This window comes from Brassica rapa, chromosome A09 (assembly GCF_000309985.2).
Source record: "Brassica rapa cultivar Chiifu-401-42 chromosome A09, CAAS_Brap_v3.01, whole genome shotgun sequence".
Lineage (NCBI taxonomy): Eukaryota > Viridiplantae > Streptophyta > Magnoliopsida > Brassicales > Brassicaceae > Brassica > Brassica rapa.
In genome coordinates this window covers 15023907-15040417 of record NC_024803.2, presented here as the reverse complement: position 1 = coordinate 15040417, position 16511 = coordinate 15023907, and the positions used below count along the sequence as shown (strand labels likewise).

The following is a 16511-nucleotide window of genomic DNA, read 5'->3' as shown; positions in this document are numbered from 1 at the left end:
GGATCAACAATATTATCCAAGAAACAGGCACAAGAGATTATCGGCAAGAGTTGAGTTCAAGAGGATAGAATGAACACTCCCCTATAGATCTTGATATACTACGATCTTCTTTATCAGGTCTCGCGAATCTCGATCTGAGCTCTGAGTCTTCTTTCCGATCTCGCGATGATCGATCTTGACTGATGCTCCCTTCTAGATCTAGATGATCTAGTTCTGGACTCGCTGGATCTGGAGATCTAGTTTTCCTTCCGCTCTCCGATCTTCTGTAAGCTTCGCAGCTCCCTTCGTATCGATTCTTCTAGCCTGCGCTCTGATACCACTTGTAGCCGATACGATCGCTTGCTCTGTAACTCGATTCGCTCAAGCTCTCTATCTCTCTATCGTTCTCTCGTGTGTAATGCGTTAAAGAAAGAGATACAGTACACACAAGATTTGTTATAGAGTTCCCATCTTCACCACCGGGTACGTCTCTCTTCAGGAACGGTATCCTGGAATACACTATGAGATAGAGTTCGTTACAACGGAAAGAGACTTAGCTACAACAACTCTCTCAGCTACGCTTTACTCTATATATATATATATATAAGGAGAAGACACTCAGAGCCTAGCTATTCAGCTCCTCTCTTAAGTCTTCTAGAGATGGGTTTAGCGCAAGCGATACGGCCCAACACAGCAACTCCGTATCACCATCTTCTATCTCACCGGCCCATTAGATCAATATGACCGTTAAGCCTTTGAACAACGAACCATCTTTTTACAAAATGCTAACACCTCACATAAAAGAAAACCAGAAATTGGTTTAATAAACGCCATATAACTAAGACATTTTCAACTTTGAACTATGATTATATGAATATATATATATATATATATATATATTTAACAATACAACTCAAATATCTAAAACTGTACTCATAACTAAAATATGTTATTTTTTTTAATTTTCCTCTTTCTAAAGAAAAAAAATTCATGATTGCGATTTTTTTTTGCTAATGAGTAATGTCCCACACGATCATTTTATATAAATATATAAATATGTATAAATATATATATATATATATATATATATTTGTTTTTTACAATGAACGACTATTCTATTACTCAAATAGTTTGACGTAATCTGAATAACCAGACCGAAATAGAACAACCAATGTAACAAAATTCTCCATGAAAAGATCTCGTAATCTTAGCTAAAGAATCCGCAATTTCATTATGTGCAATTCCATTTTATGGAGACATTTAGCTACTTATGTATGTATTTTTTGTGCAATATGTACGATGTTTTAGATAATTTTTATATTCCCTCCATTTCAATATGTATCATGTTTTAGATAATTTTTGTTGTTTTTATGAAATTTACAGTTGTGCCACAAATTTAATACTATTTTCAAATTTATCTTTTAAATAATTATTTTAAATTTATGATTAACAAGTTAAATGTTAAATTAATTACCCCAAACTATTTATAAATGCTTATATTTTTAAAACATTTATAGAAGTATTTAAATTCAATTACATCCCTAGATATTAAACCCTAAACTATAATCACTAAACTCTAAAAACAATTATTCGAAATATCATAAGTTAATTAATATTTTTTAAAATTACACTCAATCAAAATATTCTAGCATTTGATTTTAAGGCTAAGCATTTTTTCCATCCGTTAATGGACCTATGCTTGACCATCAACTCTGACATCCATAAGTAGATTAGGAGGCATCTTCTCTTTCCTGAGCTCGCTTTGTCTGCTTCAGAGTGAAAAAAGAAGTGGACAATTATTAGTGAGGTCGAAAGGGTTTAAGATTTAAGGTTTAAGGTAATTATTGTTCATGATTTGTTATTTATATTTGTGGTGGGTTTATAAGCTTTTATAAATGATTGATAAAAGTTAGTTTAATTTTTATTATAAAATTAAAGTATTTATGAAGATGATTATTTTTAAAATAAATTTAAATTGATAAAAAGTATGTGGTAAAATTTTTTTAAAAAATTTGGTACTATGACAATTGAAAATATGTTCATTTTGCTTGGTCGGATCTTATACGATCCCCTAAGAAGTTATCTCAGCCGTCCATATTACTTTCTTTGTCTAGTGGCATATTCTATTGCATATTTGCACCTTGGCATATTTCAAGACCTCTCTCAGTCCTTTTTGTTTGCTGTTACTAATCATTTGTATGTAAACGTTACTCAAAACTACCTAACAATAAATCGATTTTAAAAAAATTCCAACTATTTTTATACTCATGTGTAGTCTGTATATATGAATATGATTTGTATTATTATGTTGCTTATGTCACTCGCTGGAACCACGAAAGGTTTCTAATGGGCTCAAAGCAGACTTTATATGGGCTTTGAGACTCATGTAAGCGTAATATCCAAGTCTCAAAACCCATATAAGATCTGCTTCTAAGAAAATAAAATTAATAAATATTCAACCCTAAATCATATTTTCAATTATGAATCATTGCTAGATTTTTTTACCAAAGAAAAAAAAAAGAAGCACTGCTAGATTTTTGTTTAGTGGGAAAATAACGGACTTTTCAAAATTAGGAGAAAAAAAACAGGAATTTTTTTAGTCAGAACATTAAATTTTCGTATTGATTCGTACTGACATGGACAACATTAACTATAGTCTATAGTACCATCCCTTACATTTTGGCGGGTTCCCAACAGTATTTTTAGTAGAGCAACATCAGTATAACTATTTAAGCGATTTTTCCACATTATGTAAGAGCAAATATTTTGAAAAGCCTTTTTGTTTTACGAGTAGTAAATAATCTGAAAAGTCGTTTGTTTTCTTTTCTCGAAAGAGGAGAAAAATGGATTTAAGAATTTTTTAAATGATTGAAAAAAATGAATTGAATGCAATTCAACAACCATAAAGTGAAGAGAATTGAATATTTTGCAGGAAGCAAAACCTGATCAAACCTGGTCCCCTTTCTTTTGGGTTAACCTACAATTTCTCGTCTCTGCATTTACTTCTTCATTCTTTCTCCTTTCTTCAAATTTGAACTCACTCCGTTCTGGACCTTCTCTAGTTATAGTTCTTCATACACCCATTTCTTATTTGTCCAGTGATATTTTTGCTGGAGTTTGATCAATTTCTCACGCTCTAATTTTTAATCATTTTGCCTGAGATGGGTGATCTCAGTTTGAATAAAGACGGTACAAACCAGAGAAGAAACAGAGAAAATGAAGATTCTTGGCATTGCCTGGATTCTCATAGACATGGACGGTCTAAAAGGTACCTTCTCTTCGATAGTTTAAGCTCAAATCTTCACCACGCTGAGTCTATATGTAAACTTCATAAAGGAGTAGTTGAGATCAAACTTTCTTTAGGGTCTCAAAAGTTACTCTCGAGGTTTCTTGTACACCAAGTGTTTGGTTCAACGAGAAAGATATAGAAACTGTTAAGCAAAGAAAACGCATCTAGAGATTTCTTTTGTTACTAATGTTTCTACTTAAAGTAATTTGTGGTTTATGATTATTCTAGTGCATCGTCAGAGCGATACCTCCAAGTTTCTGGTGATGGAGCTTCACCATTTCCCAAACATTACCCTAGAATGCAAGTAAGAACTAGATATTGTATTTTATGTGATCATTTTTTTTCTTTTGAAGTTGATTTGTTTTTTCTTTTTCTTTTTTCTTCCAAAGACATCCTCTGTTCAAACAACAGCAAACAAGAAACCAAAAGCTCTGAATGCTCGTCAGATATTTATCAAAAAACATGCGCCTTCACAAGATAGAGCATCTCTGGAACGAGATGTAAGCCTTAGGACCTTTCTTCATGTCTCATTGTCTTTTTAACAGGCATCATCATCATGTTGTGATTTTTGATACACAGGTTGAGCAGCTTCATCTGCGTCTACAACAAGAAAAGTCTATGAGATTGGTGTTAGAGAAAGCTATGGGGCGTGGTTCAAGTAGCTTATCTCCAAGGCACAGACATTTTTCTTCTCAGGTTACTTTAGTGTTTACAATCCAGCCTACTCTTAATATTTTTTTGTAAGTACAAATTTTGTGAGACTTTGTTTATGTGCTTTGTATGATTTTAAGGCAAAGGAACTTATCACTGAGATCGAATTGCTTGAAGAAGAAGTCGCGAATCGCGAGCATCATGTGCTCTCTTTGTACCGGAATATCTTTGAAGAGACAATAAGCAGAGCATCTTCAAAGCAAAGCTCAGTGATTTCTTCTCCAGCTCATCATATAAAGCAGCCACCAAGAAAACACCCAAGTGTCATTTCAAATGCATTTTGTTCCTCCAATAACTTCCCTCTAAAGCCTTGGCATGCTATGGTTACTTTTAAAGATTTGAGCAGAAAACCCTCCAAAAAGGATCAGTCTTCTCAGTTCCAGGATAATAGCTGTCTTCCTTCAATAAAAAGTTGCTCAGGCCAAGCAAAAGTATTTGATAAAAACCCTAATTTTCATCTTTGTTGAGACTTTTTCTGATTTTTATATGTTTTCTTATTTCAGTCCTATTCAAAGGATTCAGTAACGGAGATAACTCCATCACAGAGAACTCTTAAGGATCATCTGTACCAATGCCCTAGCAAGTTGTCTGAAGAAATGGTCAAGTGTATGGCTTCAGTGTACTTCTGGATTTGCAGAAGTTCCATGTCAGCAGATCCTGAGAAGAGGAAAAAAGATTCACCAATCCTATCAAGATCGGCGACTAGCAATGTGGTTATTCCCAAGAATGTTATGAGTGAAGACCGATCTTGGTCATGCAGATCCATAGTGGAAGTATCTTTGATCTCAACAGACAAGAGAATATTCTCTCAAGCATCATATGCTATTAACAACTATAGGTTAGTCCAATAACTAGGTTATTTCCTTGAATTTTTTTTTCAGAATTGGTTTTGACTAGAAGACATGATTTTGACTTACAGGCTCCTTGTTGAACAACTGGAGAGAGTTTCTATAAATCAAATGGAAGGAAATGCAAAATTAGCATTTTGGATCAACATCTACAATGCTCTCCTTATGCATGTAAGGACATATTGATTTGATTTAAAAAAAAATCCTTTTTGGCTTTGCTATTTCTTGATTCTATGAGGATAATAATCTATTTATCTTTTTTTTTGGTGTAAATGTTAAATAATCTATTTATCTTCTCTAGGCATACTTAGCATATGGTGTACCAGCTAATTCTCTCAGAAGGTTAGCTTTGTTTCACAAGGTATTCTAATTTGATCTCAATAGATGAAAATAGATTCATACTTGGGCAGATACCTATAGGTTTCATTGTATAGTGCAGTCTGCGTATAATATCGGTGGACACATCATAAATGCAAACACCATTGAATACTCCATCTTCTGCTTCCGGACTCCACGAAATGGACGTGTAAGAAGCATTATACCTTTATCCATTTTCAACATAGAAATCAACTTTTGACACTTTGCATTCCTTCATACATTGTAGTGGCTTGAGACCATAATCTCCACCGCCTTGAGGAAGAAGCCAAGTGAAGATAAAGTAAGCTTAAAGTTCAGCCTTCACAACCCAGAGCCATCTCTCTGCTTTGCTCTTTGCACTGGTGCACTCTCAGATCCAGTGGTAACTTCTTTGACTCTTTATTACTAATCTTATGCACATTTATTCCAAATCTGTAGTCACTTTTTCACTCAATAATATCGGTTTACTTTATGGTTTTTATGGTGAACCGAAACTGGAGCTTATATGATTGTTGGGTGCAGTTAAAGGCATACACTGCCACAAACATTAAAGAGGAACTAGAAGCTTCGAAAAGGGAGTTTCTACGGGCGAACATGGTAGTACAAAAACAGAAGAAAGTGTTCTTGCCTAAGATTATTGAGAGGTTTACAAAGGAAGCTTCTCTTAGCCTTGACGATTTGGTGAGATGGTTAATAGATAACTCAGACGAAAAGCTTGGGGAATCGATACAAAAATGCATGGAAGGTAACCCAAACTACAAGAAAGCGTCTCAGGTGATTGAATGGTTGCCATACAGTTCAAGGTTTCGTTATGTATTCTCAAAGGACTTGACGATGGAGAAAAAGCCTTGGTGGGTTTAAAACGATATTGCCTAAGAAACCTCTTGATGCCCTTGTTCTCTAGTTCCAATAGACCCTTGTAATGTTTGTAATGAGATAATGGAAGAGAAGCATCGTAGAATCTGTCAGGCTGACTGATAAATTTGTAGCCATAGATTCTCTCTATATCTGCTTTAACAGAATATACAACAACGCAGATGAAACAGTCATTGTCTTCGGACTGTGAGCCATATGTAGAAAAGAAAAAATATCGTCAACGGAGTGGAGCATGAACTGAAGGTTTATTGTTGGCCTTTAGACAAGCTCACAAAACTCTTTCTTCTACAATTCAACAGCTCGGACATGTTATGGTCCTCCATGCACATATTGGACCATTTATTGGGCTTTATAAGTTGTACACCATGCACATTATCAATGAGGTACACCATGAGTGAGTTACCTTGCACAAACTGGAAAATAATTTCATATTCCGTTAATTGTTATTCTAGTAGTAGAAGAAAAAAAAAAGACAAGCTCGAATTGAAGAGAAAATGAATGGATGTTTGACCAATTTGACTGCAAATATTTAACAAGGAATGCACGTGCGGATGTGACACCTGCACGTGTGCTTTGCTGTAATGAGTGGTCTTGGCTCGCGTAGGAATGTGTGCGCCACGTCAGTTCCACATGAGGTGCAAAAGAAATACGCACCAACCAACTTGCTTCTCTCTTTTCATTTTCTATTCACAGTGTTCAAGCTTTCTCCGAAGATTCTTCAAACCATTTTTATTCTTTTTCTTTATTAATCATTGATGAAGTTTATGACTACGAAAACAAAATCATTGATGCAATTATAATCCCTATCTCTATTTTTGGCATGGGAATCTTAATTATCATGTAAGTATTACCAATAATATATTTTATCAAAAATAAATAATAGTAATAATAAAAAAAATATAACAATAGTAGGTCTAACGTTAGATATAGTAATAAACTGTCATACTCTTTGATATTTTATCTACTTCTAAAAGCATCTCTAACCTACCTCTATATTTATCTGTATAATAGCATTTAGAGGTAAAATCACTCCAACTCTATACTATTTTTTAATATAAAATAGAGATGACTATTTTCACCTTTATATTTAGAAAAAAAATATCATTCTTCTATAATAGAGGTATGTTTTTTTGTTCACAAATGATCTTTTAACTTTTTACTTTAACAATTATAACCAAAATAAATATTTTTAGTGAAAATGTACTGCTTATATAAATATATAATCATACTTTTTATTTATATAATAGTTTCTATAAAAATATTCATTGTAAATAATATCATAATTTTATGAATGTTATACTAAATTGGATTAGTTTTCAACTTTTACAAATAAAAGATACTATTTGTAAAATTAGAAAATAATATATCAAAAATATTCCTTTTTAGAGAAAGAATAGAGGAATACATTGGAGACAAATCCATCTATATCATAGAGTTTCCCTATTTTAGAAGAAAAAATAGATTGGAGATGGTCTAAGTAAAGCTTAAGTTTAAGCTATATAAAAAGTAAGAATCCAACAATCATATGAGGCGAACCTCAATTTCCAAGTTTTCTTTGTCTGATGAGCATGGTTATATCTGCGGATTAATCTTCCCTCAGTCTAAGTGTGGAAAGAAATAATAATCAAATATTCCAGTTGTAGATCAAGTACATGTGAGAGACAATTGGAAAAATTTATTTATGAGAAGTTTACGTTCACATGTCAATCCTATTTAATTTCAATATTTTTTTCATTTTTGTGTGTTTTTTTTTTTCATTTTGGTTATTGCTCGATATAAATATTGATTTTTTAGTTTATTCTCATTTCATTATTTTTTTGGCATGAGATTTAGAAAATGTTAAGATTTAAAATTATTAAAGAGATACATACTTAGGTTAAGATCAGCGCCTTGTACAGAATAAATATTTCTATATTTATTACTTATTTTATGTTTTTCTATGTATTATGAAATAATAAAATAATAATTATATATTAAGTAACTAAGAAATCAGGTACTATTATGTAATAAATTGGTGTACGCATATAAACCAAATGACCGCTCTTGTTTATTCGCAAATATTTTAGGGTAAATAAATCAAAACAATCAATCTTATCTTCGTATATGATATATAATTCAATTTAAATGATTTTAACATAGATATATAATATATTTTTAATATGGATATTTATTAAATGAGGTTTCTACTCATATGATTTTATGATTATTTGCATATTTGTGTAACAAAATTTTACACCAATGATTTTTTTTAATGTGGAATGTTTAGTGGTTTCAATAATTTATAATCATTTAAAAAATAATGAAGATTTCAAAATTAAAATATTAACTTTTCAATATATGTTCAACGCAGATATCAAAATATAAGTATGTATTTTCATATGATGTATTGTTTAATTTCAACGATATGAAATATAATCATTGTATCTTATTATAGAAAAAAAATTAAACATTGATCACAAAAGTTTCTGTGAGACATTTAAGAGTTTTAGTAATTTATACTCGTTTTAAAAAATTCAAAATACAACATATACAAAAATGTAAATTTTTATTATATAATTAATTTAATTATGTAATTTATTTTAATAATAAATAATTAAACAAAAATGATATAAAGTATACAGATTGTTAGCAAATTTTTATTATTTAAAATAATTAATTGCCATATATATCTTAATCACATTAGGTAATTTCTTAGGATTTATATAAGGAAAGAATGTATAATAATTTTAATTTGATAAATGAATGGTCTATAATAAATATACTATATAATATAACATTCTCTAGCAATTTACTTTTGGACTAACATAATTTTCAATTGATTTTCAAGCCAATGTAAATAAAATTAGCATTTCAATTACGTGACAACTTAGCATGACATTTTTTTTAATTATTACATACTACTTGTTATAATTTTTTTAAATGTTTCTCTATTAATATATTGGATTAATATATTGGGGATGTTTGAACAAAAAAAAGGATCTAATAAAATATCTCCAATCATTCCAGTGCTGTAAAGAACAATTATGGCTAACATACACATGCATGGAGCATATGATTAAGCAGAACGACAATTATTAGTCCTAGGCAATGCAGAACATTAAAAATGATTACTTTATGTACTGTTATATAACTAAAAATAATTATTCCTTTGTGCATGATTTTTTGCTTGTTTTGACAATTGTGACTCAACTTTGTATCTGTCACGTTGGTCTACACATTCACATTCTAAAATAATAATTTCAGAAGCCAACAATATTTTTTTCAAGATACATAAAAGAAAAAAGTTGGCAAAAAATAAAAGAAAATTTGAATAGAATGAATGTACTTTTGTTGTAATAGTGATTCCTTATGAATCAAAAGGAAATGATCAAGAGAAAACATGCAGGCGTGAATCAACGCGCACTTATGCGAGTTGTCAATCATAGCGAACACGTGGGACAGCAGATCACACTGAAACACAACTACGACATTTTGTCGGATCTTTTGTATAATCATGGGACCCGCCTATCATGATATCTCTTTCCACAAAACCATCATTATGTCCTCAATAATTGTCCGCAATTGCCGCATTTCTACACTTTCTTAGAGAGCGCGTGTGTGCATTTATATTTGAAATCGCCAACAAATAAATATTAGGAAAAATGAAGTGAAATATTCCAATTTAGTTGTAAATTTATAGTCCATGTTGTTTTAATCATTTTGACGACTTTAAAACTATTAAATATTTAATATATAAATAAATAATTGTAACAAATAAAAAAATTTATAATTTTCAAATAGAAGAAAAAAAGCCTCTAAACTAACACACATGTTCACAATTTAGCTAAAATATTAACATTTTCAAAAATATTAAGATTTTTTTTGTCAACATTGTATATTAACGTTTTCTAAAACTTTAAAGTTTGGATTTACACGAGATTGTTTTAAAAATTATTATAATTTAATTGTATCAATAACAAGTCACACAAATTTTTTTTTTTGTTACGCAGTCACACAATTTTTTTAAAATAGTAGAAATGTAGAAAACTTTTTTGGAGACAAGAAGCTATTGATAAAATTTTAACAAGGTTTTCAGTGATGGAAGCGCGTGATTACGCATGGTATGAAGTAGATGCGTAAGGAAACAACTTAACACGAACGGTCACGCGGGAAGACCCACATGCTGAATCTCCCATGTTACTACTGTACACAAAGTGACTAATATTACGGCTTCGAATGGTGACCGTCGTCTCGTCCCGCCCCGCAGTTAACAATAACAAAAATCTCTACATATACTATATATCTATACATTTTTATAATTGTTAAAACTGCACCGCAGTTGAACCGCTTGTCCCACACCGCTCAAACCGCAGTTACCATTCGGAGCCTAATAATAACATGTTTTCTTTATAAAACTGAATAACTTCGTAATTGAGTTAGATTTTACTTTAATCCTATTATATTTAGAATGAAAAAATGAGATAATGAATTAAAATATTTATTTTATTTTACTTATGCAGTAAATCTATTTTTACTTTATTATACAGAAAATTGAAATATGGTTGAAGTATTTTCTAACTCAAGCTCTCTTTTAAAATGAAGATGATCTAAGCACTTTTGAATTGCTCTCTTTATTTGTATTTTTAATTTTTAAATGTAGAAATGTACCAAATTAAAATGGGAAAGCACAAACATTACTAGTTTTTAATGACGGAAAAATGTACTCCCTCCATATCATTTTAAGTGGTGTTTTAAGAGAAAAAAAAATTGTCATTTTAAGTGATGTTTTCAAGTTTTTATGTAAAAAATAAATGCAATTTTATATTTTTGACTATTTGTATTCTGCAGTATAATCTTTTATTGGTTGAAATATGTATTTATTGTTGTTTTTATACAAACGAGAAATATTGATTAAAATTTTGTAATTTTTTAATCAGTGTGCAAAAACTTTAAAACCCACTTATTGTCATACAGAGGGAGTACTAGTTAATATCTTTGAAAATGTCACTGTTGTGTTGTAGTTAATATCTTTGAAAATGTCACTGTTGTGTTGAATGAAAGTAGAAACCACGATGATGTTAATTCATATGTAAATATCCACCTCACATGTATATGATTGGTTTATAACCGTTGATTGGCCTACAACTTTGAAGAAAATCAGATTCATTTGGATTGTGTTTTGTACCAAGTACCAACCACTCGAATAGTCCATTTTCTCTCATTATATCGAACACCGAATTTTTTTTTTCTTTCACTATATATTTTGTTATAAGATTTTTTAATATTTTCTGATATAAAAATCTGAACAAATAATTGGCTACACCGTTGGAGTCTTGGAGACTGGACTCAGCCTGCCTGATATCCCGTAGCCAATAAAAAAACAAATATTTTGTAAGTTTTTGGCATATAAAACACACGAAGCTTGATAATATATATGAGGCGCTAGATTAAACACAAGTACTAAGCTCAATTTCATTAACTTCGAGTATCTAATAATCTAAACTATCTTTATGATTTTTTTGAAGTACTTTGGTATTTTATTATAAAAAAAGAACTTTGTTCCTTGTTTTGATAAATGGTTATCTATTTAAAACGAAAGAATAAAGATAAGAGCATACATAGCCCGGCTGTGTTTGTTTCTTGTTGTGTTGATAAATTAAGAAAAATTATAATTAGGGGTGCGATAATCTCTCAGTTGTAGAGAGGACAATTTTATTGGTTTTTATGACACTGACTTTATACTCAGAACACATATTGGGTATCTTAAAACATTATACATGGGTGATAAATCAATGAGATTGGGAAAGTACAAAAAAGGAAGACATGGCAAAAGCCAAAGGGGACAGAGTGAGGATAAAGTAATAGAAAAAATAACACCAATAATGATGGATTGTAGTTAGCCACCTGACAAGATCTCATTACTTCAAGTCCTATATTTAATCCCCTCTTCGCCTTCAATATCATCACACATCTCTCTCTCTCCTCCATAGAAACAAACCATTTCTCTCATCTGTGAGTCTCTTTTTGACCTTCTCATCCTCTGTCGTCTTTCTCTGTTCTCTATTCTCCTCTAGATTCACAAGAAAATATTAAAATTTCGAGCTAAGAATCCACTGGGAAAACCTCACACAAAAAAGTTTTGGTGGAAAGATCATGATGATGGGAAAAGAAGATCTTGGTTTGAGCCTAAGCTTAGGTTTTTCACAACTTAGCAATCCTAGTTCGTCTATATCCAACAACCTCCATAGATTTCCATGGAACCAAACGTTCGCTTCTACACCAGGTACTTGCTTATGATATTTTCAGATCTTTTACTAGGTACTTTTTTGCTCTTTAAAATTTTCAATATTTAATTATTATTTTTTGTTCTTTGCAGATCTTGGCAAAATAGACGTGAACAGTCTTCCATCAAAGGTGGATTGCGAGGAGGAAGCAGGAGTTTCATCTCCTAACAGTACGATCTCGAGCACCATAAGCGGCGGGAAGAGGAGTGAGAGAGAAGGAATCTCCGACCACGATGAGATCACTCCGGATAGAGGTTACTCACGTGGAACCTCCGACGAAGAAGAAGACATAAGCGGCGGCGGCGGCGAAACGTCGAGGAAGAAGCTCCGGTTATCCAAGGACCAATCTGCTTTTCTTGAAGATACTTTCAAAGAACACAACACTCTCAATCCTGTAAGTTCATTTCAAAAGAGAAACTAACTTACTGAAACTAGGCAGAGATAAATAACGAGGGTATTTTTGTAATTATACAGAAGCAGAAGCTAGCTCTGGCCAAGAAATTGAACATGACCGCAAGACAAGTGGAAGTGTGGTTTCAGAACAGAAGAGCAAGGTAACCAATAAATTACATGTATACCGGTTTATATTTTTGGTTCGGTTTGTTGTAATTTCTCTTATGAGATTTTTGATTTGTTACAGAACAAAATTAAAGCAAACGGAGGTGGACTGTGAATACTTGAAACGATGCGTAGAGAAACTAACGGAGGAGAATCGTCGACTTCAGAAAGAGGCTATGGAGCTTCGAACTCTCAAGCTCTCTCCACAGTTTTACGGCCAAATGACTCCACCAACTACACTAATCATGTGTCCGTCCTGTGAGCGTGTGGCTGGGCCATCATCAAACCATCACCAAACTCACCGGCCCGTTGCGATCAACCCATGGGTTGCTCGTGCTGGTCAAGTGGCTCATGGGTTGGATTTTGAAGCCTTACGATCGTGAAGAGGAAGGCTATTTAGATTTTTGTTGTTGCGATGGCTTGGAATTAATGTGGCTGTGTGGGGTCTCATTGTAGTTTTGGATCATTGGCCTACCTAAGTTATAACTTATATGTCAAGTATGATGTGACATTCAGATATTTAATGTAGCAAATATTTAGTTACAAATTACAACTAGGATAAGACCCGCGCCTTGCGCGGGATTAAGTTATTATTTTTATTATATTTTGGAGAATGAAACAATAGTTTGGCTTCATTTGGATTACGGGTGTTCAATCCGAATATCGGATTGGTTTCGGTTCGGTTCGATTTTTTCGGTATTTGGTTAGTAAAATATAACTACTATTCTAAATCCATATTTACTTTGATTTTAGTCTTTCACATACTTTTGAAAGATTTCAACGGGACGACTAAATTGATCAGCCAATCTTGTTGCTTTAAATCATTAGTGTTTATATATATATATATATTATTTAGTTTGAATATTTATTAAATAAAAATTCATATGCGTTATATTTTATGATCATTTGTAACTTATTATAACAAAAAGTAATCTATTGATCATAAAATTTTCAGAGTGAGAATATTCAAATTTCTAATAATATATAGACGTTTTGAAAAATTCAAATATAACATATAAGAAAAAATATAAATGTTTTTATTATATATTTAATGTGATTTTTTAATATCTTTCAATAATATAAAATTAAAAAAAAGAACTAAGATACCAAAATTGTTATCAAATATTTATTATTCATAATAATTAATTTTCATATATACGTTAATCATATTAGGTAATTTCGTAGCTTCTAATTAAGGAAAGTGCAAAAAAAAATTTGGTAGATTATTTATCAATTCGATAGTTAGTTTAATAAAAAATATAATGTAAGTCAAGATGGACCAACCTATTTTTCTAAGAATAGTATATTTTATATAGTCATTTATTAAATGAGAATTTATAATCATATAGTTCTATGATCATTCATATCATTTTATAACTGAATATTTAAATCATCGATAACAAAATTTTCAATGTGAAATCTTTAATAAGTTTATAATTTATAAATGTTTTTGAAAATTCATTGAAAGTTTTAATATTAAAATATTTATGTAATCTTATGGTATATAGTATAATCTATATATATATATATATAAAAATATATGTTTTATTATTAAATGATATTTTTTACTCATATGGTTTTAAAATAATGTGTATCTTCTTATAATATTAAATAAAAGTTCATATTAATACAATTTTATGATCATTTGTAACTTATTATGACAAAAAAAAAATCTATTGATCACAAAATTTTCAGAGTGAGGATCTTCAAATTTCTAATAATTTATAAACGTTTTGAAAAATTCAAAATATAACATATAAGAAAAATTATAAATGTTTTTATTATATATTTAATGTGATTTTTAAATATATTTTAATAATATAAAATTAAAAAAAGAACTAAGATACAAAAATTGTTATCAAATATTTATTATTCATTATAGTTAATTTTCACATATACGTTAATCATATTAGGTAATTTCGTAGTTTTTATTTAAGGAAAGTGCAAAACATTTTTTGGTACGTTATTTATCAATTCGATAGTTAGTTTAATAAAAAGTGTAATATAAGTTAAGATGAACCAACCTATTTTTCTAGGAATAGTATATTTTGTATAGTTATATATTAAATAAGAATTTATAATCATACGGTTCTATGATCGTTCATATCGTTTTATAACAAAATATTTAAATCATCGATAACAAAATTTTCAATCTGAAATCTTTAATAAATTTATAATTTATAAATGTTCTTGAAAATTCATTGAAAGTTTTAATATTAAAATATTTATGTAATCTTATGGTATATAGTGTTTAATATATATATATATATATATATATATATATATATATATATATTTATTTATTTTATTATTAAATGATATTTTTTACTCATATGGTTTTAAAATCATGTGTATCTTCTTATAATAAAAATGTTAAACCATTGATCATTAATTTTTAACATAATAATTTTAATAGTTTTAGTCATTTATTGTCGTTTTTAAAAATTCAAAATATAACATATACGAAAAAATCTAAATTTTATTTTTATAGCTAATTTGATTGTTTAATTTATTTTAATAATATAAAATTAAACAAAAAATGATGGAGGAGATATACATTGTTATCAAATCTTTATTATTAAACTCATTAATTGTCATATATATATTAGTCATTTATGGTAATTCCGTAGGTTTTATTTAAGGAAAGAAAATATCATATCATATCATTATATCATATAGTTTGACCAACTTATGTATCTAACAACATATAAAAATCGAATGTGGACCTACTTATTTTTCAATTGAATTTAATTGACTACCTAATTGAGTGCCACCTATGCATTGGGGCCTCTTTTAATTAATACAAAATTGAGGTTACATCTTTTCAAATGTTCCTCAATTAATATATAAGGGATGCTAAGTTGCTAACCAATTATGTAACTTTGATGTTTAAAAAAACTCTTTTTTTTTTTAAATATCTTCAACGAGCTGAAAATCACTAACGTTTTCTTGGTTAGTCGGTTAAGATTTAGATATTCATTATTTCAAAACAAATTCAAAAGATATCAATCAAATTAATCAAACTAGACACACACCACAAAAAGTTTTTCTCTTTCCTAATTTTTTTCTCTATCAACGACGAGAAGTAAAAAAATTGCAGATGATTTATCTTCAAGTATTTTTCTTTTTGTTTGTGGTTGAGTTAAGCGATTGAGGATCAGCAGTGATACATAGATGTTTTGAGCTTGTTTCATGATTAAAAAAGATTATAAGTAATGAATTTTTGGTTTGAACATTTGCTTTTTGCAAAAACAATCTAATTTTGCTAAAAATACAAAAATTCAAACCCAAACTATAAAAATCATGAACCGGATCCAAAGTGTAAAAATGCTTAAATAAATTTTATATCCCTATACGGAAATACTCAATCCGAAAGGGTTACCTGACTGAGTTGCAACAATGAAAGTATGAGCGGCTGTCATTGCCTATTGGGTTCTTAATTGGATGTTAATGGGCCTAATAGTAGTCTTCGTATGCTACTCCACTTGATCCGTCGTCGTTTTTCTCCCTCATTCCAGTCTCAACCCACAAAGCTTTTCACCTCAACGGTTTCATCTCCAGGGACCCACTCGCAATCTCGAAAAAAATTAACCTACACAAAAGTGAAACTAAACGCATCTTTGTTATGTT

At 30.2% G+C, this 16511-nt stretch overlaps 2 protein-coding genes across 2 annotated transcripts; both read left to right on the top strand.

The window, feature by feature from the left end:
- Positions 1–2897: 2897 nt before the first annotated feature.
- LOC103839530 lies at positions 2898–6233 on the top strand. Its single transcript, XM_009116034.3, has 11 exons — positions 2898–3247; positions 3497–3572; positions 3658–3768; positions 3848–3964; positions 4060–4410; positions 4483–4817; positions 4899–4998; positions 5129–5188; positions 5267–5353; positions 5432–5566; positions 5707–6233. Exons 1-11 carry the CDS (start codon positions 3141–3143, stop codon positions 6043–6045), a joined length of 1818 nt encoding a protein of 605 aa, XP_009114282.1. The 5' UTR covers positions 2898–3140; the 3' UTR covers positions 6046–6233.
- Positions 6234–11959: 5726 nt separating this feature from the next.
- On the top strand, positions 11960–15784 carry LOC103839531 (homeobox-leucine zipper protein HAT2). Its single transcript, XM_009116035.3, has 5 exons — positions 11960–12322; positions 12416–12717; positions 12798–12877; positions 12964–13434; positions 15736–15784. The coding sequence occupies exons 1-4, from the start codon at positions 12193–12195 to the stop codon at positions 13262–13264; spliced, it is 813 nt and encodes a 270-aa protein (XP_009114283.1). The 5' UTR covers positions 11960–12192; the 3' UTR covers positions 13265–13434; positions 15736–15784.
- Positions 15785–16511: the final 727 nt, after the last annotated feature.

Coding starts and splice junctions, on each gene's coding strand:
- LOC103839530 (XM_009116034.3), top strand. CDS start 3,141: ATGGGTGATCTCAGTTTGAATAAAGACGGTACAAACCAGAGAAGAAAC. Junction 4,999..5,128: donor ACAATGCTCTCCTTATGCAT/GTAAGGACATAT, acceptor TATCTTCTCTAG/GCATACTTAGCATATGGTGT. Junction 5,567..5,706: donor GTGCACTCTCAGATCCAGTG/GTAACTTCTTTG, acceptor TGTTGGGTGCAG/TTAAAGGCATACACTGCCAC.
- LOC103839531 (XM_009116035.3), top strand. CDS start 12,193: ATGATGATGGGAAAAGAAGATCTTGGTTTGAGCCTAAGCTTAGGTTTT. Junction 12,718..12,797: donor AACACAACACTCTCAATCCT/GTAAGTTCATTT, acceptor GTAATTATACAG/AAGCAGAAGCTAGCTCTGGC. Junction 12,878..12,963: donor TTTCAGAACAGAAGAGCAAG/GTAACCAATAAA, acceptor GATTTGTTACAG/AACAAAATTAAAGCAAACGG.